We start from the raw sequence: 16,122 nt of genomic DNA, 5'->3' as shown, positions 1-16,122 counted from the left end.
CTGTTTTTCGTTGATTACAACTTTGTGGTAATGGCTGGTGTTTTCTTGTTTAAGAGGGCAGAATTACATTTGACTCCAAGTACTTTATGTACTTTATAATGTTTTGAGGCTTTTGGGGGAGAAAAAGATAATTTAATGCCTGTCTTCTACAATGCTGCATTTCATGGACTGGAAGGGAGTCTCATCCAGACAATGGCCTGACTGAAAAATAGATGAGGATGCATTTGTCCTTCATGGGAGATTTTTGCCTCATCTTTCACTGAAGACTGAAAGAGATGCCCCAGCATCTTGCTTTATATAGTTAAGCTTTTCATTAGTGTTTTTCTTGGCCTGGTTTCTTGCTAACTGCCCATTACTAGTAATTCTAATAAGGTTCTGGAGAGTAAATTACTTCTTTCTCTTTTCTGCCAGCCCCTAGGATGTCTTCTATACTGCTTTTCCTTCAATTTGCTTTTGCTTTCAATTTGCTTTTTTAAAATACATACATTACTTACAATTCATCTTTTGTACACCTTTCATGTAACTTGTTGCATTTATTGTCGGTCTCTCTAATTATGTGATGCTTTTTCTCAAGTTCAGTGTACCAAAGAGGAACCAGAGTCTAGCTGAGACCACAGAATTGATTAAAGTGGGGGAATTAATTCGTAGCTTCATGCGTGCTGTCTCCTATTTCAGGATCCTCTTCCAATCATTGTTTTTTCTTCTAGCATCATGAGTTATCTTATAAATGTTGTCATTAAAATATTTTGAGGTTAAAACCACAAAGTGCCTTATAACAGCACAAGCAACCGTTTCTGCTTAATTCCAGTAAAATAAACATTATCACAAATAAAGCTGCTTTTTAGCCTATGTTCTGTACAAACTTTGCTTTTTTTTCTCAGTTATTTTTTATGTCAGTAGGAATAATTGTTTATCTCAAAAAAAAAATTGTTTTCCAGTGGATGTGTGCAGGTCAGCTCAGTCTGGTTAATACAGACCAGAGTCAGAAAGAAATTAATTAAATGTTTCTATCCAATTCAGATCAGAATAGAGTGGCAGAATAAGCCTCTACCTTCAGAACAGTCACTTGGTAAGAGTGCTTTATATAATCTTTCTGGGTGAACTTGAGGCCTGAGGAAATTTTTGGTAGTTGCAAATCAGGTTTCTGGAACTGCAAGCTGGAAAGAATGACCCCGCTGCTTTGGGAGTGAGTGTTTCTGAAAGACTGCTCTGCACAGCCGAGAGCACCAGTGACTTTTGGTAGTGTGTGCTTTATCTGTGGGATAATTGGTGCTGCAAATAGCAGGAGCACAGCAGAACACATCTCATTTTGGAGTGCACCTTATTTCCAAGGATGGATGTGCTGGATGTTTCAGTTCTGAGGGGTGGATGTTTGAATGCAGTTTGTGTGCAATGAATCAACATACAAATTAATAGTTTAATATAGTTTGAGAAGTGCAGTCTTTCTTAGCACCCTCATCCTCCATGCAGCACATAAAAATCTGGTATTTTTCATTTTTCCAGTGTCTCTCTAGCAATGACTCATTCCCATATGCCAACAATCCAGCTGGCTTTTTTTTTTCTTGAAATAAATTAACGTGACAGCTATCCTGAGAAATGAGCAACGTTCCTGCTTTGTACGTGTTCTCTAGAACACATCTTTTTTAGGAGGGTTATTTTCTGTCCTAAGATTTCAAATGCAAATACTGAGTGTCCTGAGGAAGTGGGAGAAGGATACCAAAAAAATGTGTATAAATACTTCCACTAGGTCAGCTCTGTTAAGATTGTGCTTCTGCCCAATACTCAAGGGGAAGGAAAAGCTCCCTTTAAATAATCCTGGGTTACTTTTGTCTGATTTTTTTTATAAGCCCTAAATTTTCACTTCTATTGTGCTAGACAAAAAAGACTAATATGGATGTTTCTAAAGCAATTTACTACCTACCAGTCCTCTTTTTAATTAGGCAGAGAAGAGACTTATTCTGACACCAATTTCAGGGCATGCTGCAATTCTCTGCAGCTTCACTGCTAAAGCTAGGTGACATTTTAGGAAGGAAGAGTGGGAAAACTGAAATTAAAGGTATACCAAATTAGCATTTTAATTTAAAATATATCCCTCAGTTATAAAACAAAATACTGTTATGTCATTTTCAAAATTAATTATTTCACTTTAGAAATGCTAATGCATTGTATGCAAAAATAATTTAAAAATGAAAGGCATCTAAATTATTAAGTGAAACAAAAGGAGACTGTGGTAGTAGGGTAGACAATCAAGGGATTCCTACATATATTAAAATATCAGTTCAGCATAACTGGTATTAATTACATTCATTTCTGAATTTTAAATCTTTACCAGCTCCTTTCTTCTGCATTTCAGGGATTCGTTTCACCACTTGAAACTTTGATCTCTCATACCATTCCTGCACAGACTTGCACCTTTTTTCTGTCATCTTTTTTCTGATTTTGTTTATACCAAATCATAGAATGTTTTTTTCTCCCGTTTTCTGGTTTAGATTGCAGTTGCATCACATTGCCTGTCGTGATTCAGAGACCCTGCATGTATTGGACATGGTTCCTCACATCCCTGTGAACCATTGGTGCTTCTTGTCTTACATCTGACTTCAGGAAAAAGAGAGGCAACAAAGCAGTGTGGTGCTCCTTACACGTATCTCTTGACAAACTCCAGTAATGTTGCAGTTTTTCAGTAGCTTTCTCCTATTTTTCATTCTCCTCTACTCAAGCACCTGGCCAAAAGCTGTGTGTTTGAGAGGAATTTTGTTTTAAGACCTGCCAAGAAATAAGAGGGCTTTTATTACTGAATGATTCATCAGTGCAGAACTTGTTTTGGTCCTGCTGGAGTACTTTGTGTGATGCAGAGATAATTGCCACTGTTGTAAAATATTTTCATTGAGAACAGTTGACAGAAAACACTGCACAGAAAGTGATCTGTCAGCTTTGTTGTTTGGTGAATCATAATATGTTGTATATTTTGACTTTCTTTTTGTTTGAAATATCTCTGTGAAGGTTTAAAAATACCCACCATTCTTCTCAATTTGTATTTTGAAATACAAAGGTAGCATTTCATAGAAGAGTTTAAAAGTTGCTGGGGTTCTTTTCTCTACTTCCCACATTATTAAATACTTTAGAGAAAGGAGCAACATATAAGTAACATGTAAATTTATTTTGGGGACTAAAATATTTTGGTTTTAAAGTTGACAAATGGTTGGACATAAGTTCTTTCACCTTGTGAAAGCTAAATTTTTTCACATTTAAACACCAAAATCAGGTGTTTTGGTGAACAGAATGTGCTTATGGGCTTGGAGCATGGGAAATGTTGAAAACTGGGGAAAATAGCCATTTTTAATTGTAATTTTTGCAGCTACCTCCCTTCTCTGCCCCCCATGAGGTTTTGTCCCGTCCTTAGCGCATACAAGCCCAATGATGCAATGTGCAGTGATAAGAGTTTGTGTTTATAACACAATTGCACGTGATATTTGATTCCTGTATCAGTCTTTTCTGCAGTTTTGTTTGTAGTGGGCTGAAGAGTGGTAGAGTCAGCAGCTCTGGAGCCCTGTTACGCACTTCAGTGGCAGTAGTCAGGATGACCAAGTCATATCAAACATTTGGCAGGCTGCATTTTGGAAACATAACTTCTAGAATCTCTGTCCTATAACATGTGCTGTCTTCTTCATACTGACACTTTTTGTGGCCCTTTCTTTTTCAAGAAATTAATAGGATTTTAAATAAGAGTGAGTGTGATTCTCTCATCCCAGGCCCTTTGTAATACAGGGCTAGGATTTCTCTCTGTTGTGTGTTGGTTGATGCAGGTAATTGACTTTTGTGTTGTTTCTTCAAAAGTCTGTGACAAAATGTTTCATAAACAAATAAATGAGCTGACTGCAGGAACTCAGCATATTAAACCATCTTCAGTGCTTTGACAGTAGGTTTAAAAGTCAGAATCTGGAGACCAAATACAATTATCTGAAGACAGTGTCCTCTTCTGCTCTGATCTTCTTGGCATATGGCCCCTGGTTGCTGCATTTGATTTGTGGTAATGGTTGAAAACTTTAGAAAACACATGGAAAATCCTCTCTTCTTCTGCCTAAATTCTACTCCAGAGCCCTAGGAAATGCAGGTGGCCACTGTGGCATTCCCATAAGCTCTACTTGGATTTTAAAGCATAGCTCATTCTGTAAGGACAAAATAAGCTCCAAGGTTTTTTGAATATCAGATATATCCTTGACTTTGCTGTTCATAACATCTTTGTGAATGTAATATGAAATGTTTGAAATTAAAATGTACCTTCACTTTATATGTTCTCCACAGCTGCAAACAAAGATGAAACACATTTTAATTATCATAACTATGTATATGTATATGCACATTTTTATGTATACATATGTAGGTGTACCTACAGTAAATTTGTTTTTCTTTTTCAGGTGTATGCTGAGAGTTCTGGACTCCTTTGGGACTGAGCCAGAGTTTAACCATGCCCATTATGCCCAGTCTAAAGGCCACAAGACACCATGGGGAAAGTGGAACCTCAATCCACAGCAGTTTTATACAATGTTCCGTAAGTACCTCTATGCTTATAAATAATTCAGAGCTTTTAAAAGGAATGCTGTCATTGAGAAGATTTTTTTCATTATGAAAGACAAATTCACAGTTTAATAAAATGCAACTGCTAAATGGGAAGAATTGTGTCAGTGTCTGTAGACTGTGCAAAAGCTCAGTTGTGCTTCCACCTAGCAATGAGAAAATAAAAATATTGAGCTAATATAAATAGTGGTAGGGAACTTTATGCCCTGGGTACCTGTGGAAAGTGGTGTTTGCCTTTTCCCTCAAGTATCAAGCAGTTTGTTTTTTCACTTTTGCTTTCCCTAATATTACTATGAAGCAACAGATTTTTGAGGAACTTGCTAGGTTACATTTTTATAAACTGCACTCCTGCATTTCATCATGTTGAATTAGTGTTATCTGTTCATCATGTTAGCTATAGTGTTGTATTTCTACTTTTGTTCCTCCGCAGCTCAGCAGCACCAGCCCTTCACTGTTTCTTTGTTTTCAGAATTTAAAAATGGCCTCTCACCAGAAATTTTTTGTCGCTACCTTTTTATGGCTTTGTAAAAAAAATTAACTGGCTTATTTTCATATTTTGAGTATTTATCCTCAGGTAAACTGACTAACATTTATTTGCCCGCAGTGTACAAAGCTATTGCAAAATAAGTAGTAGATTTCAGCACTGCTGTAGATCTTTCAAGCATCAATAAATACCGTTTGAAGTGACCCCAGCCAAACCTAAAAAATAAACAAAACAGACACAAAAAAAGGTACAAATCCTCTATAAATTGGGTCAGATTAAATGATTCGTGTGACCTGGTCTATACATAGTCTTTGGCTTTATGGCAGTAGGTTCCAGAATCAAGGGATCTGTCTCCTGGCTGCTGGAGCAGTAATTCAGGTGTGTTCTCTCTGAAAGGGGCAGGGTCACTGCTGCAGAGCAAGGGAGGCTCAGGGCAGTGCCTTCTGCCTGGTGCAGAGGCTGCTCAGCCCAAAGCTGTAAGGAAACATTTCATGGTGCCCAGCCCAGCTCCAGAGTTTGGTGCTGGTCCCTGTCTGACATTAAGACCAGGGCTCTGTTCTCTCTCATCAGCTTTCATCATCAATCTTTGAAACTTTCCTGCTTTTCACAGCAGAATTACACATGCTGCTGTCGGGCTGACACGCTTTTGATTTCAGTTGCCCTGTAAAATCCTTGAGAGTGGCATATTTTGTCTGTCAACATTTGCTGTGCAAGTTTTTCCAGAGAAATATAAGTAGAGGTTGTTCAAGAGATAAAAGGCTGCATTCACAGTTGTTGGGAAGCAAGTAACAAAACAAGTGGTGGTGAAATGTGACTTGAAAGTGGTTGCAGAGTTTGTGTCTGGATATTAGTAAGCAGAGCTTGTTTTGTATCCACATTTGCTAATATTTATTGGTTTATGTCCTAAATGGAAAAGGGACTCAATTGTGCTTTGTTTAAGTTGTCCAGTTGTTGGGAAATTCAGATGTGAAGTCCTGTTCAAGATAGCACCAAGGGGATGATGCACTCGGTGAAAACAGCTGGATGAACACTGGTGGTACAGCTGTGTGCTGTGTGTGCACTGCTCAGTCCCACTCCATGAAATGCAGAAGAAAGTAAATCTTCTCTCTAGAGATCTCTGTTGTGGCAGTACAGACTGCCATTGGTACAGTCTCTTGTGCAGAGAAAATTGCTTCATAATGAATTTTCCACAGAGTATGACTGTATTGGAATTTTAATAAATAACCATTTCCAGTTTTTACTGCTGGAAATGACTGTGGGTTTTCCTCTGCAGGAAAAGGGGTAAATAGATTTCAGGCAAACTAATTCTGAAGCATGAATGATTTCAGTGTTGTGGATTATTCAAGGATTTTTTTTTTCTATTTTTTTTTTACTAGGTGCAGAAGAGTCAACATGTTTTGTGATATTTAAAGTTTATATTTGTTGTTTTGTTCTCTGCCGCAGAGATAGCACCATCTTTATGGGGTTGTGATTAAAAGTGCACATTATGCATCAGTAAAGATTTTATGGCAGATTGGAACCCTGGACAGCTTCCCAAGATCCCCAGACTCTATTATGTTTTGAGAACTCTGATTATAAGGGCAGAAAATTATCCTGAGCAACAAGCAAGCCATATTCAAACCTGTGGCATATTACCAAGTGCTTGACTGTTCTCTGAGTTTCCCAGAACCATGAGAGCTTTTCCCCCTTTTTATGTTTTCCATGTTTTTAATTCAAATACCTTCACGCAAAATAACAGCACTGGTACTTCTAAAAGTGCATGATCTTGCTTAAAAATCCATCTGAGTGCTGCTTCCTGTCCGTGATGTTTGAGGCACTGAATTCCACCAGTTCTAAGTGCTAACTTTAACAAAGGTTTATTTTTCTTTCGAGTGTGTACTGCCTTGCCTCTCCTTTGAATGCAGTCTCTCATCCAAAAATATGAAAGGATGGAAAAATGCCCCTTTCAGACGTATTTGAAATGTGCTGTTTGCTATGTAAAATTCTAAAACGTCCTTGGGTCTAAGTGGGTGCCTGGCTGTTGCTGAGGCATTTTTTGGGAAAAAGAGTAATTGTCTTTTGAAAGACTAAATGTAATGGCAGAGGGATGTGTATACTGTCTATGGTTTCTGTGCTCTCCTGCATTATCCACTTGGCTGATTTTCAAGAACAAAAATGCAAAATCTCATAATTGCAATCGAATTTTTTTAATAACTCTAGTAGAGGTTTAGCACTGCACGTATCGAAAATGCCTGGGGCGTTGTCTTTGGATTTGGAGGTTTTTGTTTTGTTTTGTGTTCTTAAGCTTTTCAAAATGTGATTAATTGTCAGCCTGTGTGCCAGAATTTAACAGGAGGCCTAGAGAGGAGATCCTGCTGTTTATTGCAGGATCTTTCTTTTTCTATGTGCACTTGTGAGGCTATGGCACTTCTAGAGGCAAACCCCCCCCCCCCCTCATGTGTTGGGATAGTTTTTATATAGTAGGGATGGATTTCTACCTTAAGCATTGTGTGTTGGAGTCCATCACTGGAATTAAACACCCAGTCTACAAAAAAAAAACCCAATCCAAAACAACAAAACCCCTTACTTTTAATGAGCCTAAATATCTGTGTCTTTATAGGGATGAGAGCAGTGATTGGCACTGCTGGAAAAAAGACCAACGGGCTAAAATTAATATTAAAAACTATGAATAAATTGCATATCCTTTGTGCACAGGTTTTGTTGTTTTGGTGTTTTTTTTTTTTTTGCCTGGATTGGATTGAAAACAGTTTTGCTGACTTCACTTGCCACATTAAAATATTTTATGATCACTATGTCTGGGTGAATTAGGCAATGCAATTTGTATTCTGATTTGCATAGTGTGACTTGGTAGGCCAGTAATTAGCATGGGTACATAATACACAGAGAGTTGGGTGGTTGGTGTTGGTAATTCCAGTGTAGGAGGTGAACCCAATAAATTTGCTAAAATTTATTTATGCCATTGAGCAATGTCCATTTTTGCTTGCAGCTTTGCTAACAAGCATGCATTCAGGGGGTTTTCAAACTGTTGGTATTTTATCTCTGAGATTTGTCAAGCTGGATTTCTTCTGTTTCTTTTATATCTAATAATAAAATAAAGCTTAGCACACAGACAAAAAAGATCATTACCATTGGACTCAGTCCAGCTGCAGAGTTTTTATTATCAGAAACAAGACAGAAAATAGCTGCTTACTCCAGTAGGCATATGGAGCAGGACTTAAAATTAATAAAAACTATTTTGGATAATAAAGCAAGCAAATGTGTCTTTCAGTACTAATAAGAAGGAGGTGATCAGTTGCATAATATGTTCCTTATAGCTTCTTTGCTGACAAAATTCACTCTAATGTAGCATTAACCAATATTTTCAAAGGTGCTGAATCTGCTCTGTTTCTTACAGCTCACACTCCAGATAACAGCTTCCTTGGATTTGTGGTAGAGCAGCATCTGAATTCCAGTGACATTAAACACATTAATGACATCAAAAGGCAGAATCAATCTCTCGTTTATGGCAAAGTAGATAATTTCTGGAAGGTGAGTTTTTTATACTCATATGCTTGAGTAAATTTATGTTGATTGATAAAATAAAGCATAATTTGAAATTTGAAAGTGTCCCATCTGTCTAAACCCATTAAATTCTATTTCTGAAAACAAATGTATTTGAATAATTAAATTGAACATTTTTAAGTCTTTCTGTTGGAGAAACTTCTGTCTAGATTGATGTGGATCCTTTGCTATTTCTGTACACCTTTCTGGCAGAATAAAAAATATAGTCTTAATGTCATAATAATTTTAGAAAATGCAGAAGGCTGGTAAACATAATGGAAAATTTAAGGTGTGAACTTTCATTAATCATAAGCAAACCTGTCTTTCAATTACTTCTGTTCTTATATCTACAACAAAAAATGGGCTGCATTTTGAGATGGAAAGCCTGCTTCACTAAAGGCTCTTAAAGTGTGCAGTCTCTTTTTATCTAAACCCTGTAATAATATTGGAGTTTTGTTTCTTTAATATTGCCATTATTGTATTTTCTCTCATCTGCAGATGAGAGCAGCAGAATAACAGCACCAAGATTTGGTGATGTTTTCACTGAATTAAAGTATGTTGTGTTTTTAAGTCATAGTGGTCCTGTTTTTTTTCAGCCATTATCCTTTTATGTGGCTCCTTCTTCCAGGCTGACACACCTGGGAATGTGTGTCTCAGGCAGTCTTCAAAGAGATTACTTACTGGTAACTGGATTTCTTCCAAGTTACCTCCACCTCTTTGTGCCCAAATATTCTGCATGCCTGTATCCTCCTTATCATGGACTGATTAAGACAAAAACATGGCTTTTTGGGAAAGAACATCCAGTCTTGATTTTTAAACAGCACACAGTGGAAAGCCCACTGTTTCCTCTGGTGAAGTTCTCCAATAATTGCCTTTTCTGTTAAGACTTTGCATTATTTCTGGTACAGATTTCCATATGGTTGTTTTCAGTCTTAGTAGCAGCTGTAAACTTTCTCAGCTGGACTGATGATATTTCTGTTCTGTTGCCCTGAAGGAATATATAGGTTGAGGTCAAAGCAACCCACAGTCATCTCCTGAAAAGCCTGTATATGCTGAGCCCCTGAGAGCTTTGTGCTTTCTAATCCTTAAGAGTTTTCACATGTCTGTTTTCTCTGAACCTTCTCAAAATTATTCACATTCCTCTTGAAAAGTGAGTGTTTGCAAAGGGCATGTGGGTCATGCCAGCATCAAATCAAAAAGGAAATACTGTCTCATTTTTGGACAGGTCCCCTTTTCGCCATTAGGAACTCTCAGCCAAGACCTTTGTATCATTTTTTAAAGTGCTGCTTTTCAAGTCACTGCTGTATTTTATCAGTATTTCCTATCTTTTTTGTTCCAAGATGTTTGATTTGGTATCTGGCCATATTAAAATGTGTCCTGTGTGCTGGTAACATCGAGCAGATTAAAGCTGTAACTTGCAGATTGTAACTGCAGTCATGCCCATATGCACTCATATATAAAGTGCAAATCACTGCAGATAGACTTTGAGTCAGTTACAGTGTGGGATTTCTTATCTGGAGTGATAAAATCCAATTCTTGTGATCAAGAGAAAGCCTGAACTAATCTTGTGTCTGTGTAATTTGCTTATTTCACGTTTCTTTCATTTTCCTTGTTCAGTGCTCTTTTCATCTGCCACCATGGCTTGTATGGAACCAGACTAATCTATTTATCCTTCTCCTGTTCTTTCTACTGAACATGGGCAATTAATGAGAAGTGTAATCTGCACAGAGTACATGTGTCACTGCTGGGGCTGATCAGTCATTAGAGGAGCGCAGTGGGGAGGGGAGAGCGTTCCTGTCCCCAGACTTTGGTGCTTTTGGGGAATCAATTGTTTATTTTAAACCAAGCAGGCTGAAGTGGGACTGAAGTGTGCACAGGACCTCTTCTCCCTGGGGCTCTATAGACCACCATGGCTTTACATAGCCATGGATATGGGTTCTTCTGTGTGCCTGAGCCCAGTGACATCCATCCCATCCCACAGTGGCCAGGTCTGGGTGCACCTCCTGAGGTCAGGAAGGATGCGTGGTGCAGACAGTGTAAGACAAATCTGCTTTGTTTCCCTCTGATAACTCAATCCGCCCTAGGTGGGTTGAGGATAACAAATAGAAGGCTCTAAAGAATTTTGCCACGTTTCTAAAGGTTATCTTTAGAGGTAAGCTATGAAGGGCAGCATTTACCAAGTTTTGGGAAAGTGTTTGTTGGGATAAAAGGTTTGGGGTTTTGTTTGGGATTTTTGGCAGTACTAAGGAGTAAAAAGAGTCCTATCTATGCCGAAGGAATTGATAAAATGTGTGTGAAACCCATAATGCTCTCCATTATCTAAATTTGCTTTAATTACAGACCATTTCAATTAAAAGAGAATGTTTGAAGCCTTTCATGTTGCCTTAGCTCTGGTTTCTAAGTATTTTCTTTGTTCTTCTTCCTGCAATTTACTCTTATACTCTCCCACTAATTTGACCCTTAATCCTAGAAAAAGTAAGATTTATTTTCCAGTACTTGATATTTATTTCTTTTTTTTTCTTGTGGGTTGCTGTGAGAGAAGTCAGAAGGTTGCTTGTATCAGAAAATACAATTTTCTGACATCAATGCATAAGTGTATGATGACTGTTATGAATCCATGCATAACATAAGTGTATGATGACTGCTTTAGTATTTTGTTGTAGTCTATTGAAGCAAATATTGAAAATATTTGTATATTTAGAGGCAAAATAATGTGTCAGTTTCTTACTAATGCCACTTGAAAAGCTAGGCATTCTCCTTAAATATATACTGCCTGCATAGCAACTTTTGAAGAGCTGCATTGGAAATGGTTACCTTTAGCTTGTTCTCAATGGGAAAGCACATCACTGAGGCTGTTCACACTAATGTTCCCTTTATAGCTCCAGGGAACATGTGATGAAATGTAATTTCCCCATCATACACCCTCTTGCATGGAGTGGGAGGAAAGTCCCTTCCTTCTGGTCTGTTTTTGTACTTCATGTTTAGGATTGTACTTTGGATAAATATTTCATTTCAACTATTAAGCTAAAAGAAAAATAAGTAAAGGGACAGAAGTTCCTTCTCACCTTTTCTTCCACATGGTCAGTGCACTCACAAATTTGTCTTGTGGTCGTTCTATTCTGTGTTCTTCCAAATGCGCAACAGCTCTGGGGGCTTATTAATTGATCAAAATTGATCAATTGCTCAATTTGAGCTCTAGGCTCAAACCCTAGAGCCTGCACCAGGAGCACTGTCCTGCCTTGTGCCACAAATCTAATAAATTGGAATGAGCCAGACACTTTAGCTCAGCAACATTTCTGAAATTCACCATTTCCTTCTGAAAGCAGTATGGATCAGAAACAAGTCAGTCAAAAATGAGTGCAGTAAATAAGCATACAACTTTAAAGGCTTATTCTTTAACATATATTATGAAAATTAGAGTTTAATTTATTATGAGTGAAGAAAAAAAAAATCTACTTTTTTCATGGATATTTACCTGCCAGTGATCAGCTTCTCACTTTGCAGAACTCTTCAGCAGCAAAATGAATTGCTGAGGTCTTGCAGTACTGATTAACACAATCATCACCTACTGTTACTTGGTTAGCACAAGACCAACACAACCTTTTCTTCCTCTGGTCCCACTTCCTATTTTCATCTGAAAAATGAAAAACATTTGAAGCGAGGACTGGTTTTCAATATTTCTGTCACTTAAGTTACCAAACAGGTTTTATTTCTGTGAGAAGAAGTCTATGCAGCAGTAGGGGAAGATGTTGGAAAATACTTTCAACTTCAGCACATAGTTTAGGATCCCCATACTCATGGTTAATGCTGAGTTTTGTACCATACAGTGCTTAGTACCACTGCCAGAGATTAATGTGGCCTTGTGTTAACTCCCTGTGTCTGAGACTAATAAGTCTTGTGCCAGCTAATGCCTCCTTGTTTACTTGTATTAGTGATTAATATGTACTGGCTGCTATCTTAGTTTTGAGAACAAGGATTTTGTGTTTGAGGAAAGAAGGATAAGAGAATTACATTATGACTTGATGACATATTTGAGATACTCTCAAGGAGAAAAAATCCATCAAAAGAGCCAGAACCATATCAGACAAGTCCATAGCAATAATTAGCACATGTGCATGTATTCTGGAAATGTAATGAATATGCATTAATTTCAGGAATATAACCTGGTCTCTTAAGTTATTGAGCATGCATGCTTTGAGAGAATTCCCCATGCATCCAGTACTGCTAATAAAGTAATGTCAGCTTTCTAACCTGACTAAATTGGTTGGAGAGTTTATTTCCTGGGTTTTTGTGACAGAATTTATCAGATAGTCTCTTTTCTAGTCTCTCTGTCCCTTAGATTACTGAGGGGGCTTTTTCAAAAGCTTTAAAACCCCAGGTGTTCAATATTATGATGTTTTTATCCACCACTTTGAAGTAAGAGTTTTGTTGCTGTGAATAATGACAGCACACGTGTGTCACTTCTCTGTTCTCTTTCACATGATGACTGTTCATTCAGAAGAGTGATTCCCAGTCTCTCCCCAAGAGATTTAATTCCTTTAAGAACTTCAGAGAATTCCTACAAGCTGATTGGCTTCTTTAGAAAATGCTACCAGTTTGGTGAGAGAGGATTTCCTTGGACAGGAAGAATTGTCATTGTCATTTTGATGGATTTATGTGGTTACATAGTTAACTCTTTATTTAAATTTCAGATTACTTGGGCAGTGTAGAATTTGTACTTCCTAGTCATGAATCATTGAATCTCCTCCACATCCATTTATGAATTCAGGGCAAATGCAGATGTATAAATTTGAAAGTTTCATTTTTGACTTTGAGGAGACTTAACCTACTCTTTGTGATTTACCCCTGTAAAACACTGTATGCATTTGAATCTCTTAATATTCCCCAGCCTTTGTGCACTCTTCTAGCTCCCTGCTAGACAGGATTTTCATTATTCAGGCATGTCTTGAGAAGCCTTTGAGAGGGTGACAGTTCTCGAGCAGAGATTATGTTTGTGTCACAATCTTGATTGTCGTACATTGCATGTACACTGAATTTTGGCTTACTTTTGACTTGACACTTCTACAGATAAGCACTCGGATGATGGGACTTCTCTACAGTATGCATTTAGGATACAAAAAGATGTATCCCAGTACTTGCTTTTCTGAAATACATTTGTCAAGCTTTATGAAACCATTGCCTTCTGAATTTTTCAACGCAAGGAAGTGAGGCTGGATATGTGGGCTGTTTTACATATGTTTTGTAGTCTGAACTTTCAAGCCATAAAGCAGTTGAGGACTCTGAATCAAGCTCTTCTGTAATGCAGTTGGCCTGTAGTGATGCTTAATTTCATTCAGTGCTGAAATTCTAGTGTTCTGTGAGGGCACCCAAATGGTCCAAAATTACGAAATACTGTCATTACCTTAGATTGGCAAAGTGTTGATAAAGCAGAGTTGTCAATTACCACCAGCTACTACACAGAGAAGACTAAAAGCAGAGTTTAGTTCTTGATGAACTGTGTTTCCACCACATATTTTTGTAGCTTTTATATTTAAATTTTTATGCACCAAACTTAAAATTTCACCTCTTCATACTGTGTCTTCTTGTCAGCATTGTCCTAGGGAAAGACTTATCAAACAGTCGTCACTTGATTTCTTTGATGAGAAAGGCCTTACCATGATGCTTTGAAAAGTAGGTGGAAATGATTGATGAACAGTAATAGCAGTTCTACAGTCAGTGATCAACAAAAAGTACTTTTCTGAATGGCATGTTTATTTTAGCTGCTGAAAAATTGTTTCAGAAAAGGTTTGTGTAGCTGTTACTCACTGTTACATTTCCATTTGGATTCTGAGGAGAAATAATTTGCCTTTTTTAAAATGTGATTATCTTCCATCCTCTAAGTGTAGGTTTGCAGTGTGGACAGCAGGGTGAGCAGTGCAGCCTGACACAAACTGCAGAGAATGTCAGGTTTGCATTAGTCCCCAGCAGCTCATGATCTTGTCTCTTTGAATCCATCTTGGAGAAAGTAAAGTTCAAGTGGTTTAAGATAAAAGAATAATTGCTCCCAAGTGAGCAACTCAAAAAACAGATAAATAGTTGAAGGGATGTTAGTATTTTGTTTGCAAGACACATTTCTTGCTTTATTTACATGTAGCCTTTCTATTTATAAATGCCATTTTTGCACTCTCTCATTTTCTAATTCACTCTTTTTAATGTCTAGAATTTGATTATGTGTCCTGATCATTCTTGTGAGGTGGCTTCCTCAAATATATACTTTTACGATCCAAAATAACACTTGTCTGCAAGGAATGTGGAAATTCAGGACTACTTAATGGCAAAAGGAGACAAATGTTAGTGAGCTTTAAGTAAAGTATGAGGTGCTTATAGTACTTTTATGGTACTTTGTAGATGATTATGGAAGCAGTTAGTTTTGACTCAAAGTAAGTAAGGAAATAAAAGAGTAAGATTTTGGTTGGATAAATTATCCATTCATTTGGATAATAAATGTTTTGTTTGTTGGTTTAGACTCTGAATTGGGAAAGAAGCCTAAGTACTATTCCCAGTTTTGGCTGTGCATGGTTAATGTCACTTTAAAATAGTTAAGTATTCTGTAACAGGTTTGTAAAATTGTCATTGCAATCTTAAAAAGAAGTGCAATTTTAGGTAATCTTGGTTTTGATCTTTCTAGCTGCTTGTTGCTCAGGTCTTTTTTGAGTTAGAGTGCAAACTCTCACCAGAGTTTGTATCATGGGCCAGTAAAATCTGAGGCAAGTGCCTTGATGTTGTGGCTACAGGTGGATGGTGTCAGTAGCACCTGCTGCTTCCTTGCCTTCTCTTCCATTCAGAACCCTGAACACTCCAAAGTTCTGGACATGTTAAAAGCCAGGCAGGCAGGACTAAGGTATCCTCTGGAAACAAGACCAGGCCACTCCTTTTATATTTCTCCTGCTCATTTGCAAAGAAGTTCTAAATGGATTTTCTCTTGACAAAGTGTACAAGTTTCTCACCGTTTCTAATAATGGCATTTTAGCAATTATATGAGGAACATCTCTTACAGAGAATTCAAATTTGAAGTAAAAAATGGAACAAGCTTTTAGTTTTTTTGAATAATTTGTGTTAATTAATAACAAGAGCAGCTGCATGGAACAAGAAAGCATCTTTGTCTTTATCTGTTGCCTGTTTTAGGTAATATTTAGCCCAGGACAGTGTCTGGCTGGTGCAGCCTTGGCAGAGCTGCCAGAAGGGGCATTCAGGGGTGGCTCAGCCCCTCCTGCCCAGCACAAGCAGTTCACCAGCAGAGCAGGCTGAAGGGAGAAGCCATTGTTACACACATTAAACACCCTCTGCAGCAATTAATTCAGCAAGGAAGATGTAAGAAGTAGCACTCATCCACCTAGGTGTGACATCTGCTCCTCCAGGGCTGGAAAAGACAGGATTTTCACCAGTCCACTTCTCCTTTGAATGAACTTCAGTAAAATTGTTGACCAGCTTTCACACAGGGCTGTGGAGGAACCGTGCACAGAATTTACATGACAAAAATAGTG

General features: G+C 37.7%; 1 protein-coding gene across 2 annotated transcripts in view; it reads left to right on the top strand.

The window, feature by feature from the left end:
• Nucleotides 1–16,122, top strand: part of MGAT5 (alpha-1,6-mannosylglycoprotein 6-beta-N-acetylglucosaminyltransferase) — a 111,091-nt gene that overhangs the window by 72,748 nt on the left and 22,221 nt on the right. For both annotated transcript variants that reach the window (XM_068195215.1, XM_068195216.1), the window contains exons 10-11: nucleotides 4,416–4,549; nucleotides 8,454–8,587. In XM_068195215.1, coding sequence (XP_068051316.1) covers nucleotides 4,416–4,549; nucleotides 8,454–8,587 — 268 coding nt within the window. The remainder of the gene's footprint in view (nucleotides 1–4,415; nucleotides 4,550–8,453; nucleotides 8,588–16,122) is intronic.

This window comes from Anomalospiza imberbis, chromosome 7 (assembly GCF_031753505.1).
Source record: "Anomalospiza imberbis isolate Cuckoo-Finch-1a 21T00152 chromosome 7, ASM3175350v1, whole genome shotgun sequence".
NCBI lineage: Eukaryota > Metazoa > Chordata > Aves > Passeriformes > Viduidae > Anomalospiza > Anomalospiza imberbis.
The sequence above is the reverse complement of the archived record's forward strand: the minus strand, read 5'-3'. Positions and strand labels throughout refer to the sequence as shown.